The 13034-nt window shown below is 46.0% G+C and overlaps 1 protein-coding gene across 1 annotated transcript; it reads right to left on the reverse strand.

Annotated features, from left to right (window-relative positions):
* Positions 1 to 4432: 4432 nt before the first annotated feature.
* Positions 4433 to 9604, reverse strand: amer2 (APC membrane recruitment protein 2). Its single transcript, XM_034109177.1, has one exon. It carries the CDS (start codon positions 9417 to 9419, stop codon positions 7374 to 7376), a length of 2046 nt encoding a protein of 681 aa, XP_033965068.1. The 5' UTR covers positions 9420 to 9604; the 3' UTR covers positions 4433 to 7373.
* Positions 9605 to 13034: the final 3430 nt, after the last annotated feature.

Raw genomic sequence — 13034 nt, forward strand, 5'->3', positions numbered from 1 at the left:
GTGTACGGTTTAACCATGTCCTGGATGTAGGAAGGGCCAGATCCATTCGCAGCATGGTACGCAAGTACCAGTGTCTTGAAGTGGATTCTAGCAGTTACCGGAAGCCAGTGGAGGGAGCGGAGGAGCGGCGTGGTGTGGGAACATTTTGGAAGGTTGAAGACCAGACGAGCCGCTGCATTCTGGATGAGCTGCAGAGGTCGGATGGCACATGCAGGTAGACCAGCCAGGAGGGAGTTGCAGTAGTCTAGGCTCACAGGCTGATATCTAGTGTATTCATACCCCACTGTTTATTCATCATTCAATTAATTCTATATGTTATTCTGTAGATTGTGTACATTACTTTCCACTTCACTGCTTGTTGCACCTGGTTAGAAGCTAAACTGCATTTCGTTCTCTCAGTACCTGTAATATGTGCAATAACAATAAAGTTTCTCTTTAAGTTAAACCAAATCATTAAAATAAAATCTATTGTAATGTAATGATTTGGTTTAACCTTATTTATTGAATACATCATTTAAAATGGCAAGATTAAATCAAATTGCAATCATGTTGTCCACATCATAAAGCTTAAAGTGGCAGCTAAAGAATTAACACAGCAGCAGGTCTGTTCAATTCATGCTCATGAAGCTTCATGTGTGCGGATCTGAAGGGACTGATCATTTGTAGCCTGTCCACCTATCAGTTTTGCAAACATTAAGAGGGAGGAGCATTTCTATTGCATCCACTTCATCTGCAACGAAAAACGCCAACGCAATTTCCGCCATTGCAAACCCAGCCAGTCAAGCCGACTCCGAGTCCGAGCTGTCCGACTTAAGACGAGCTTTTTGACACCTCCCCCGGCTGCGATCGGCTACTCTCGTCTACTTTCGAGGCGAGCCGCAATGTGTCTCAAACAAGCCTATTGACTTGCTTGTAGAACCACGCTACACAAAACAGATGGCAACACCTATAAAAACTATTTAAAAAAGGGGCTACTGTATCAACCTATATAAAGTATATAAATATAGTTTTTCTCCCTGCAGGAGAGGGAGCGTGCTTTGAGATCAACTGCTAGGCTGCAGCGGGGAGAAGAGGGGGACAAAAAGTAGGAAGAGAAGTAATGGGTCAGAAACCCTCCTTTTTACGCAGCGGTCCAGACATAGACATCATAGCTACGGCGACATAGTTGCCAGTTACTTTTGGCATTAGGGCAGGGATATCTTTCAAGGTTTGACATAATGAATTGTGCTACTTTTAAAGCAAGCAACGATGTTTTCAAATCTGTAATCAAAAAGCTCTTCAAAAACACTATAGAAGCCGTTCCTGCCGTTGTTACGTTAGTTCAAACAGTAACAACGGACTACTTTTCTTAGCGGATGCATGTCAATTTAAATCAATACAAAAAACTATTTTTTAAATCAATAAAATCTTTTTCTAAATCCATAAAAGCATTTCAATTATTATTGGGAGTCATGTCGTTACTTTGTTGAGAATGTGGCCATGTGTAATAAGCGGGATAATGTCCACATTGCACATTGCATAATGTGCCTTCATGCCGATCTAGATCCCTCCGCAAAAACAAAACAAAAAACGTCTCGTTCGCTGGCGAGAGCCGGCTCCCGTCGTTCACTATAGGAAACGCCCCTATAGGAAACGCCTCCTTGCTGCGGTCTGCAGACAGACTCTATTGCCCCAAACACTCACCCATCCTCCTTCCTGCCCAGCCCCCTCTTTTCATTGGTTGACCTAGTGGTGTTACTATGGGAACGACTGTAGCGACTGCTGTGAGAAATGTGGGGTACAGCACACACACACACGCACACACACACACGCACACAAACACCCACACACACTTGTCATGGCAAGGAAACCCTTCATGATGTCATTCTTTTGTTATGTCAGCGCACTTATATACTAACAAAGGACTGGCTTATCTATAGCCAGTTGAGTAGCACTTGAAATGTTTGGCTCTATGAAACCTGATGTACTTATATGATTCTGTTTTCTTCAAGGTTGTGTCTTCCTGGTCGAATGTACTTATTGTAAGTCGCTTTGGATAAAAGCGTCAGCTAAATGCAATGTAATGTAATATAATGTAATAATGTCAGCAATCTTGTATACTATCAATCAATGTCTACTGCTAAACTGTAGCCTACTGAGTAGCTAAATAAAGTTACATTTAAAGAATAATATTTGTGTGCCTTTTAAGACACCCAAAGACCCAAAAATAAATACTGGAAAGGTAAACACAGCAAAATAGGATGACATTTTCCATATTAACCACATGTATAATCACTCATACCTCGCACACTAAAGCCTTTGTACCTCTTTATTTTTTCTTTCTTTCTTTATTCACTGAATGAATAGAGACATAACTTAATACATTGGGTGAAATGACAGGATGACAATACAGTTCAAATAAGACAAATGAATGAAAAGAAAAAGTAAATATTTGACTATAGGTGTGTGGTGTGTATACGATATTACCAACCTTACAGGGAAATCGGTGATGCAGGGTAGCCTACTGTGTGCGTAGTTGGGTGTGTATGTAGGCGCCACTTGTAGGAGTTGGTTTCAAAGAATAGAAAAGGAAAGAATAAATAGTTAGCCTGATTATTCCTGTGGTCCAACAATGTAATGATATCTTGTGTTTGCTTTATTTATGAGTATGATTGTATGTATGTATTTCAAAGGGTGTATAAAAGGATATGGGTTACATTTAAAGAAATACAAAGCTTGTTGAACGTCAGGGGGATATTATTTTGAGTAATGATTCTAGGCAAGAAGCACAATTATAATACATATATAATAAGAACAGTAGTGACAAAATAATGACAGGATGGGACTGTAACTTTACAACACAGTCTCACGGCATTTCGTGTTATAGTCACGAAATTAATCTATTGATTCGTGTTCACCAACACAATTTCCCCATTTTTTTCGTGTCCAGAACGATTTCAAAGCAATGTAAATAATAACAAATTAGAAGGAAAAAGAGATAAAAAAATACAGATTTCAATATTCTGACACAGAACGATTTTAGAAGCAATGTATTTATACTGGTAGTATGTTTCGTGCCTGCACCAAATAATAACAAATTAGAAGGAAAAAAAGAAAATACAGATTTCAGTATTCTGAGGCTCTTTGCCCCATTTCTTTTCCTCGCGGACGGCAAAAAAACTCCGACATTATACAACTTAAAATAAAAGGGTTAGGGTAAGATATTGAGTAAGAAAATGTTTTTATGAACCCCACAGCTTCCGGTCTTCCAAGACTCGACCGGACAAAAAGACGTGGTGCAGGCACGAAACATACTACCAATAGAAATACATTACTTTTAAAATCGTTCTGTGTGACACGAAAAAAAATGCGAAAATCGTGTTGGTGAACAAGAATCAATAGATTAAATAAATGTTGTGACGAAACACGAAATGCCGTGAGACTGGGTGAACTTTAAGAAGAAACAGCACATTTCTAGTCTTTAAAAATAAAAAGTTAAACTTATACGGTCGGTAAGCATAAATTCACCCTTTTTCCATTTCAGCTTTTCTGCTCTGGTGTGATAGCTGGGGGCTAATGTTAGCCAACGCTAGCTAATGTTAGCACATACTTGCTAATGTTGGCAAACAAACAATTGCTGTAACTGACATTACTGAGTCAGGTAGCTGATATATGAGTGTGTTGCTATTACATGTGTTGCTATTACACTGCATTTTGCATACCATCATGCTGTTGTTGCTAATTGTGGGCTCTTTTCATCAAAAATATATATTTACCAGCTAGATAAAAGATTTATATAAAACCACTAAGGCCAGACAAACCCTCACACAACTCGCATTATAAATCTTCTTCTCCCACTTTTCCCCCTCATTTCTTTCTCACTCCCTCCCTTGTTCTGTCTTTCCAGTGTCTTGTATAACAGGTTTTTTGTTCTGCACATGCTTAATCCTCCCCTTTATCAGATGTATGCACCCAGACAAACATGCACAGGCCGACACAAACATGGCTCACAATGATGATGATGGTCCACATCCAGCAGCAGCAGGAGATTAGTGATGAGATCAGCTGACACACACACACACACACACACACACACACACACACACACACACACACACACACACACACACACACACACACACACACACACCAGCACACACCATTCTCACTGTCAGCAACACTAGCTTTCATCTTGTGGGCTGGAACAAGTGAGTGTTATGGTCTTACGTAAGGCTTTTACATGCATCAGCCTCAGCGTGCAGAAACTGAGAGAGCTGTATTGAGAGGGAGGGGGGGGGTTGCAGCACCATTACAAAGGGGATTCGCACTGCACCAAATTCTCCTCCCACTACAAATGCACGGGCACCCAAACCACAATAACATATGCTTATTTTAGCAATATGTGTATCCCCCCCCCCACCCCCCCACTTCATTTATATTCAGGCCTCACAGGTGCAAAGAGTTCCACCATGCATCAGCTGCCTGTCTTTGTCATCATATTAGCTGTCTGTCTTTTGTCCTATACATCTTTTCCCACTACAGACTAACAGCAGACAATGACACATCCATCAGGCTTTCATCTCAGCAAATCAATAAAGTGTATCGATAACATATAACTCCCAAGCCAAGCAGCTGCTCTCTCCGAGTGTGATGCCACAACAAAAAATGGCACACGCTGCACAACAAAAGCTCTGTTTCTCACCCTTTCTCCCGCCCAAGCTACTCTGTGGGGATTTAAACCACCGGGATGTGGGGGGAGGAGAGATGGAGGATGGGGGTAGATCTCTATCTGGTTTTGCTCTAATTATACAAAGCCTCTGACAAGTGTATGGATTCTTGTGTAAATGTGGTCAGAAAGAGGCAGAAGCTTGTCTATCAGCGCAAACAGTTTTATTCATTAAATAAGAAAAGTGGAGAGATTTCGCACTGTGTACAGACAGACGGTAACAAAAAGAAGGAAAACATAATGTGTTTTTTATCGCAGCGAATGACAACATAAAGGGTAACATGTTTAATCAGAAAGAAAAGAGTCAAATGGGAACAATTCAAGGAATAAGCAAGGTGGCAATATGGCAGCCTGTGTGGTAAATGTCATTGTCAGTTTGCATTGTCCCTGTGATACTTAGAAGTGTTGGCAAAACAACATTTTTAACCTATGATGCAAGTCCCTTAGTTCATTGCTCCCTCCTATGTCTTTAATTGAAAAAACATTAATATAAATGGATTGGTGACAGTGGCATTAAGTTTAATTGCCCATTACATTGATTCCCTATTTCCATTATTTTGTCAATCCGAAGAATGGAGAATTAAAGTGATTGCATACTTAACACAAATAGCAAACAACAAATAATAAGCAGGGTAAATATGAACTGACATGGTCTTTCTCTGCTCCCCAGATAACCTTTAGTCTGCCCTTTTTAACGGCGGGGAAACACACTTACTGCAGATCATGTTACCTCATGACCTCATACTGCACTACACCAGCAGGAGGATGAACGATATCTGAACCTGGAGCAGTGTTGTGGATCAATCAACACATCCCTACTGAGATGGAAAGCTATCATGAACTAGAATAACCCTCAAGTGTCATTGGTACCGTTGTGGTTAGCAGTAGAGAAACTTGCATGATCTCGAATGTCTTGCCCTACAAAAACCCCTTTAACTGAAGGGTAGGGAACACTCTGCCCCCTGTAACTTGTCTCACTGACAAAGGCCTTTCAGCACAGTAAAACACCCCCTCATTCTTAAAACAAGTGGCGCTTTGCGAGGCTCAACACGCGGTGGTTTGTCTTCATTTTTCCGAGCACGAGGGTCTTAGAAAACAGTCAACTTCACCATTTGTCTTGCCCCCACAAAAGAGGGGCAAAGAGGAACACAGTCCAACAGAGGAACATATATGCTGACCAATGATCTACAATGATGTCAAGCTATATTCACACACAGCTGCGTTAGTAGAACAGCCAGGAGAGGATGGGTGAAGGACTCTGAACCTGACTCAAATGTGTTTTCCTTTACTTGTGTTTTCATACAGGAAACAGTCTATTTTAGCTTGCAGACATATTCTGTCTCCCTGAAACTGGCTGACAGAAAGTATTTCTTCCTGTAACCCACTCTCATCATCCTGTACAGTGTGTTAGAAGAGAAAGCAGAGCATTAAGAAGCTGCTATAGTTTTAGATCTGAGCAGTATGACTTTTAGGAGAAACCTATAAAAAGAATATGAAATCAAGTGACGAAACTACGAAGAAAAACAACTGGTTGTTTTTGCATGTGTCCTTAGAGAAGAAAGTCATCCAGTGTAGCTACAAATACAGTGCCAAGGTTGAACAGTGTGTGTACGGTCCTTCAGTGTTAGAGGATGTTCCCTGACCTTTGTGCCTTGTGGGGCACTGCATGCGGAGAGGGATAGAAAATGTGTGTGTGTCTGTTGAAGCATCAGTGCAATGGATCCCTCCAGGTCGAGTATTGCGATAGTGTTACAAGTTTCCTTAAGTAAATCAACAGTTGTAAATCCCAGAGATTGAGGGTGTAAGTGAGATCCAGGTGCAAGACTTAGTCCATCCACAATAATAATAACAAAAATACAAGTCAAAACTGAGGAGGTCTCCCATTCCAAAAAACACAGGATATCATGTGGCCTTCTGCAGGGCATGTTAAACAAATTGGGTTTTGTAGCTACAAAGTAGGTAATTAATAAAACCAGATCTCAAAAAGATCTGCGAAAAGCAAAACAGCAAAACAGCAAAACAAAAATGTCTGGGTTATTCCAGCCCATGTATATTGTTCAGTCTGTCCAAGACTATCAGAGGCTGTGAAATGCAGACTAGGGTATTTTTTTTTACTTTGGCTCTAATATCAAAGGATTAGGAGGTAATTTGTTACAGATTAGACAAGATGACAAACTCAGGAAAAACTTTGATTTGATTAGTTCCATATGAGCAACTATGCCATGTGGAATTCCATAATAAAATGTAAAAGATAAAAGGTGCTCTGCTTATTTTCTTTTCGCTTTGCAGTGTGCAGTTGAACTTTCAGCAGGTCAGGGTTTTTTTCCAGGAAGTTACAAGGCATGTGTGTCTTTTGCGAGACCAGGATTGTCAAGAGTCAACCTCCAAAGTTCCAGTGAGGGCCGTGAAGTGTTAACCCCGCTTTTTGGAGTCTCCTCGTGACTTTCTCAAGGGAACAAAACCACTTATTCTCTCCTAACCCGTCATAAGCCAAAACACATAAAGAATGAGAGCTTTCAAGATTTGAGAGGAATTTACAGGCTGTTAACTCTACAGCTCAACATTTGTCTTGGTCTGGGAAAACCTTTGGCTCTGCATAAACAGCACAGAAGTGATGTACACTCAGGTCATCAAGTTAGCAGGTGAGAAAGCACCCATTCCACAAGAGCTACTTCTTGTTGGCGGCTCCCTTTGTGCTGCCAGGTTTGTTTCCAGAACGACGGACGGGCACCTTGGATACAGGGATCCTGGTGCGAGCCGGAGGGGCCTGGGTCTTTGGTGGAGGGGATTCAGCCTCTAGAACAGACGAGAGGGCTGACTGGCTTACTGAGTGGGGAGGCGGGGTCTGTCTGCTGCTCACTGGGATCTTAGATTCCCGAGGAAGGCTGGTGCTGCCTTTCATTGATTGGAAAGAGGAAGAGGAGGAGGATGAAGGAGGGGATGTTGGTGAGCTGGGGCTCAGTTTGTATTCCGTGGATGGAGAGGGAGTACTGTTTTGATCTTCATCCTCTCCTTCTTCTTCAGGGTCATTGTAGAAGTCGTACAGGTGGTCCCCAGAGCAACTGTCGCGTAACAGAGCAATCCTCTGGTTCCGCTGCAGCCCGCTCTCATCAGGTGTGGCTGTGGGCGTCGCTGAGGGTGTGTCCCAGTAACCCTCATCACTGAGAGGCTCTTTTTCACCGGGCGATGTGGGTAGACGTCCATGTGTGTGAGGGAGAGGGGGTTTAGCGGCCCGGCCTCCTGCTGCACCCCCTAATGGAATCTTACTGAGGCCCAGTGCCTTCACCTGGGGGATCTTTCTGTCTGTGCTCCTGTGGGCTGAGGGGAGGTGACAGCTGGAGGGGGCACGGGGGGGATACGTGGAAGTGGGGGTGGAGGAGGAAGGTTGGTGTGATCGGGGCAAAGCGGGGGAGTTGTCACCTGTGGAGGGAAGCATGTGCCAGAGCCCCTGCATGTCGGCATCATCCACTCCTTCTGGACTTGCCATTTCTTCCCCCCCGCCCATGTAGGCCACCACACCGCTGCCGGCTGGGTGCTGCTGAGGTGGGGGGGGCGCCCGGGCCCGTGCGGGGAGGGAAGAAGGCACTGAGCATGCAGAAACAGAGAACATGTGTTGGATCCGCTGCAAAGGTAAAGGGGGTTTGGTTGGGGAGCTACGAGACGGGACACTGGTGATACCAACAGTTCTCCCAACACTTGGTCCCACACTCCCCCCTCCGCTGCTGCTGCTGCTGGTGCCACTGCCCCCATTACCCGCTGGCCCCTCTTCCTCTGCATCAGCAATAATGTCACCACAGCCTGTCAGAGAGTCAAAGCTCTTGAGGGACGTGACGTCAGTGAAGAGGAGAGAGCAGAGGCGGTCCACTGAAGGTTCTGAGGGGGGGTCACCCGTGCTGCAACAATCCAAAGGGGGTGTAGCGAGTGAAGGGGTGAGGCTGGAAATTGATGCTTTGGCTATTTGGATAGGGGGGTGCAGCGGCGAGTCAGTGGGTGTGTAAGCAAAGGGGGAGTCTGGCTCACCAGATGGCCCTGGCATGGCAACACAGTGTGGGGGTGTCATAGTAACACTAGAAGTGGGAGTCTCTGGGTTGGGTGATGCCCGTGCATCCCCACAATCCACTTGGTGATGAGGAGGGGGTTCAAGGGTGAGCGTAATATCCGTTACCTTTTCAGAGTCGGCAACATCCCCATCCTTCTCCAGCTTCCGTTCAACCACTTCCCCCTCGCCATCATTTGTTTTGTCCTTACGTCTCCATCGCATACTGCTAAAAAAGCCTTTTAGGCCCCTCCCTCTTCTGGAAATCCCCGTCCCTCCATTTTCACTCGACCTAAAACTCCCTCGTCGGAGTAAAGAGAAGAAACTTAGCGATTTGCTGAGTGACCTCACCGGCCCTGCCTCTATGATAGCAAGCCCCTCCCCTCTCTGTCCATCAGCATCGTTGTTAGAGCTCGTTAGTCCATCGAGGGTTCTGCTCCTAACGAGCTCCACCGACGCCGCTGACTCGTTTCCATTCAAAGAATTCCCATTGTCAGAGTTCCCGTTGTTCCCGCTGTTGGTAGCCCCTTTGTTCCTGAAGGAGAAGAAGCTGGCCATCCCAGAGCCGGTGCGCCTCTTCCCGAAGAGTTTGAAGGCAGCTTTGTTGATCTTCCCTGTGGGCTGGGAGTCACACTGAGGGGCCACAGGAGGCTCCACACACTCCGACTGCAGCTCCATTATCGAGCACTCTATCGCTCCCACTCTATCGTTAGCCTCAAGCTCTCTAGCTGCCTCTCTGTCCACTCTCTCTGTCCACACATACACTCACCCTCTCTCTCACTCTTTCTCTCGACCCTGCTGTCTGGTGCTCTTTCACTCCCACTCTGACTTGCTCTAACGCCTGCCTGCTGGTTTTCTCTCAATGCCTGCCTCCCCTCCCCTCCCCTTCCCTCTCTCTCTCTCTCTCAGTCACACACACACACACACACACATGCTAGGACCTGCTCCTTACTGTAACCATGGCAACTGGGTGGGCTAAGCAGCTTTCGTCAACGTTGGCGGGGCGCCAGTGTCTGTCCTCCACACCCTCCCCCATCCTCTTCCTCCTCTCTTCATCTACCTTCCCTGTCACCAATGCACTGTTTGCTCTTATCCTCGCACTACTAATCAGTTTACAAGCCACACGTGCAACATCCCTGTGCGCGTGCGTGCGTGTGTGTGTTTGTACATCTCAGTGTGTTGGGTATGTAAGCAAAATAACACATCCACTGATGAATTATGAAGGATTAGACCTGAGCTCAATATGTTTCTTAGAGAGCTTTTGCAATGGATCATAAGACGTAATGGAATGGCTAATTAAAAATACTCCTTGCATATTAGTATGGATTTAATGTTGCTTACATGTCCGTGGAAAATGGGTCATGAAAGTGGAAAACTTCAGATGACTACCAGTACTCGAACAAGTTTTGCACATGACTATTTTAAATAATTTCCTAGTAGATTTGAATACTGTAATATCCTGTGAGGTAAGTCATGTCAAAGCTACGTGCAAACACTAGCTTAAAATTATGCATTTATACGCATTACTTAATACACACACACACACACAGCTCAGACATAGTACAGTTTGGGCCAGACTTATAGGCCATATGGCTGTGAGCTCTCTTCCATATGGACACAGAGGAACAGGTGTCTATGACAACACATCTAACTGTCATCCTATATTCCTGTGTGTGTGTGTGTGTGTGTGTGTGTGTGTGTGTGTGTGTGTGTGTGTGTGTGTGTGTGTGTGTGTGTGTGTGTGTGTGTGTGTGTGTGTGTGTGTGTGTGTGTGTGTGTGTGTGTGTGTGTGTGTGTGTGTGTGTGTGTGTGTGTGTGTGTGTGTGTGTGTGTGTGTGTGTGTGTGTGTGTGTGTGTGTGTGTGTGCTTTATTTCAAGGATACAGATAAATACCGAACAGAACACTCTCCGGTGAACTCCGTCACCAACAAACAATGACCCAACACTGAACACAGACAGAGACAAGACTAAATACAAGAAGGGGTAATCATGACAACGAGAAACAGCCGGGCAGGGGAGGAGAAACACAAGGACAACAGGTGAACACAATCGGGTAATCAGGGAGGGAAACAGACAGAAAGCAGACAGGCAGGAAACGGGGGTGAACACTTAACACAATAAGACAGGAAACCCAAAGACAAGAACAACACCAACACAGACAAAACTACAAACGTGACATAAAATGTGAATTGTGACAAAAGCAGTGGATAGCCTTAACGTGTTGCCTTGCTGATAATGTTCTTCTTAAATATGCATGGCTTAATATATAATAAATGTTCTTTCAGTATGACGATGAACCAAATGATTTTGCAAATGTGCAAACACTCATTGGGGTATTATAGTGCGCTGAACAATACAACATTGATTTATAGCAGCTCTCCATCTCCACTTTTATGGATGTATGTCTTCCAAAATATTTCCTCCTCGCCTGTAGTGGATTCACTAGAGTTCCCCTCTTTTTGCTGAGAGTTTTCCACTCTGAGTGCTCTTTTTACTGCCTATTCTATCCTCCCAACCCCCCATGAATCTCCCTGATACCCTGACCCACTTACAAACTGCCTCTCCTCCTCCTCCTCCTCCTCCGTTGCTTTGGGCACAAGCTCTCCTCTTCTAGCCCATTGCAATCAAACAATGTCTGCATTCATTCGCCAAAGGCAACACACACCCACGGATCCACAGACATCTTCACACCCACACAGACACATTTTGAGGGCTTCCCCAGAGTGAAGCGCTGAAGCATATCTTCCTTACACTTTCCCCATATAAGAACGATAATCTGTCCGCTTAGCCAACAAGTCAGTCACTCGGCCTGTCTGCCAGAGTGCAGGTGCATCAGAAGCAGAATGCCCTACAGTCATGGTAGCAGGTCAGCTATTGGATGGACTTGACTCTGAGCAGCAGATGGCTGGCAGAGACTGATGAGTGGGCTCAGTTATCACATGATGAGACAAAGGATTTCTTAGGGAGGAAAGGCACATGGTTATCCTGCTTTAATCATTCCAACATCAGCAAAGTACTAGTCTATTCTGTAAATAGGACCATAATCTAGGTCTGATTGTACTCCTAATCAATTGTACAGTGCTGAACCAGATTGGATTTGGTGGTGAAACAACAGGTTTTAGAGGATTGTCACGGTCGAGTGAAGGAAGCAGGACCCAAATGCAGATAACTTTTGAGAAACCCTTTATTTTAAGGATAATGCAGAGATACGGAACACTCACCGGTGAACGCCGTCACCAACAAACAATGACCCAACACTGAACACAGAAAGAGACAAGACTAAATACAAGAAGGGGTAATCATGACAACGAGAAACAGCCGGGCAGGGGAGGAGAAACACAAGGACAACAGGTGAACACAATCGGGTAATCAGGGAGGGAAACAGACAGAAAGCAGACAGGCAGGAAACGGGGGTGAACACTTAACACAATAAGACAGGAAACCCAAAGACAAGAAAAACACCAACACAGACAAAACTACAAACGTGACCTAACATGTGAATTGTGACAGAACCCCCCCCTCAAGGGACGGATTCCAGACGTCCCTAAAAAAACAAAACAAAAAAGTCCAAAACCCCAAGCAGGGTGGGCGGAGGGGGTCCGGAGGACGGGTCTTGGGCTGACAGCCCAGGAACACAGCGGAGGACCAGGAAGGGGTCTCGGGCGGACGGCAAGGTACAGTCCAAAAAGGGGTCTCGGGCGGACGGCCCGGGGTCAAAACAGAGTCCAAGGTGGGGACCATGGAGGACCGAAGGCAGCGGCAGGAAGAGTCAGGGACCCGGGTCCGAGGGCGAAGGCAACGGCAGGAAGAGTCAGGGGGTCGGGCCCGAGGGCGAAGACCGCAGCTCTCAGGGGGCCGGGCATGAGGGCGAAGACCGCGGCTCTCAGGGGGCCGGGCTCTCAGGGGGCCGGGCTCGAGGGCGAAGACCGCGGCTCTCAGGGGGCCGGGCTCGAGGGCGAAGACCGCGGCTCTCAGGGGGCCGGGCTCGAGGGCGAAGACCGCGGCTCTCAGGGGGCCGGGCTCGAGGGCGAAGACCGCGGCTCTCAGGGGGCCGGGCTCGAACCGGTGTCGACCGGACAGGATCAGGAGGCCGGGCAGGAAAACGCTGATGGGCCAGTTCCGGAGATCGGGCAGGACCCGGTGTCGGCCGGACAGAAACCGGAGCCGGTCGGACAGGCTTCGGCAGGATCCCCCACGGAAAAGGACCAGGAGTTGGCAGGAACCCCGGCGAGACCGGTGATGGACATGGGGCTGGCAGGGCCCCCGGTAGAACCTCCAACGGCACGGGATATA

The sequence above is a fragment of the Pseudochaenichthys georgianus genome, chromosome 20 (genome assembly GCF_902827115.2).
Source record: "Pseudochaenichthys georgianus chromosome 20, fPseGeo1.2, whole genome shotgun sequence".
In the NCBI taxonomy this organism is placed as follows: domain Eukaryota; kingdom Metazoa; phylum Chordata; class Actinopteri; order Perciformes; family Channichthyidae; genus Pseudochaenichthys; species Pseudochaenichthys georgianus.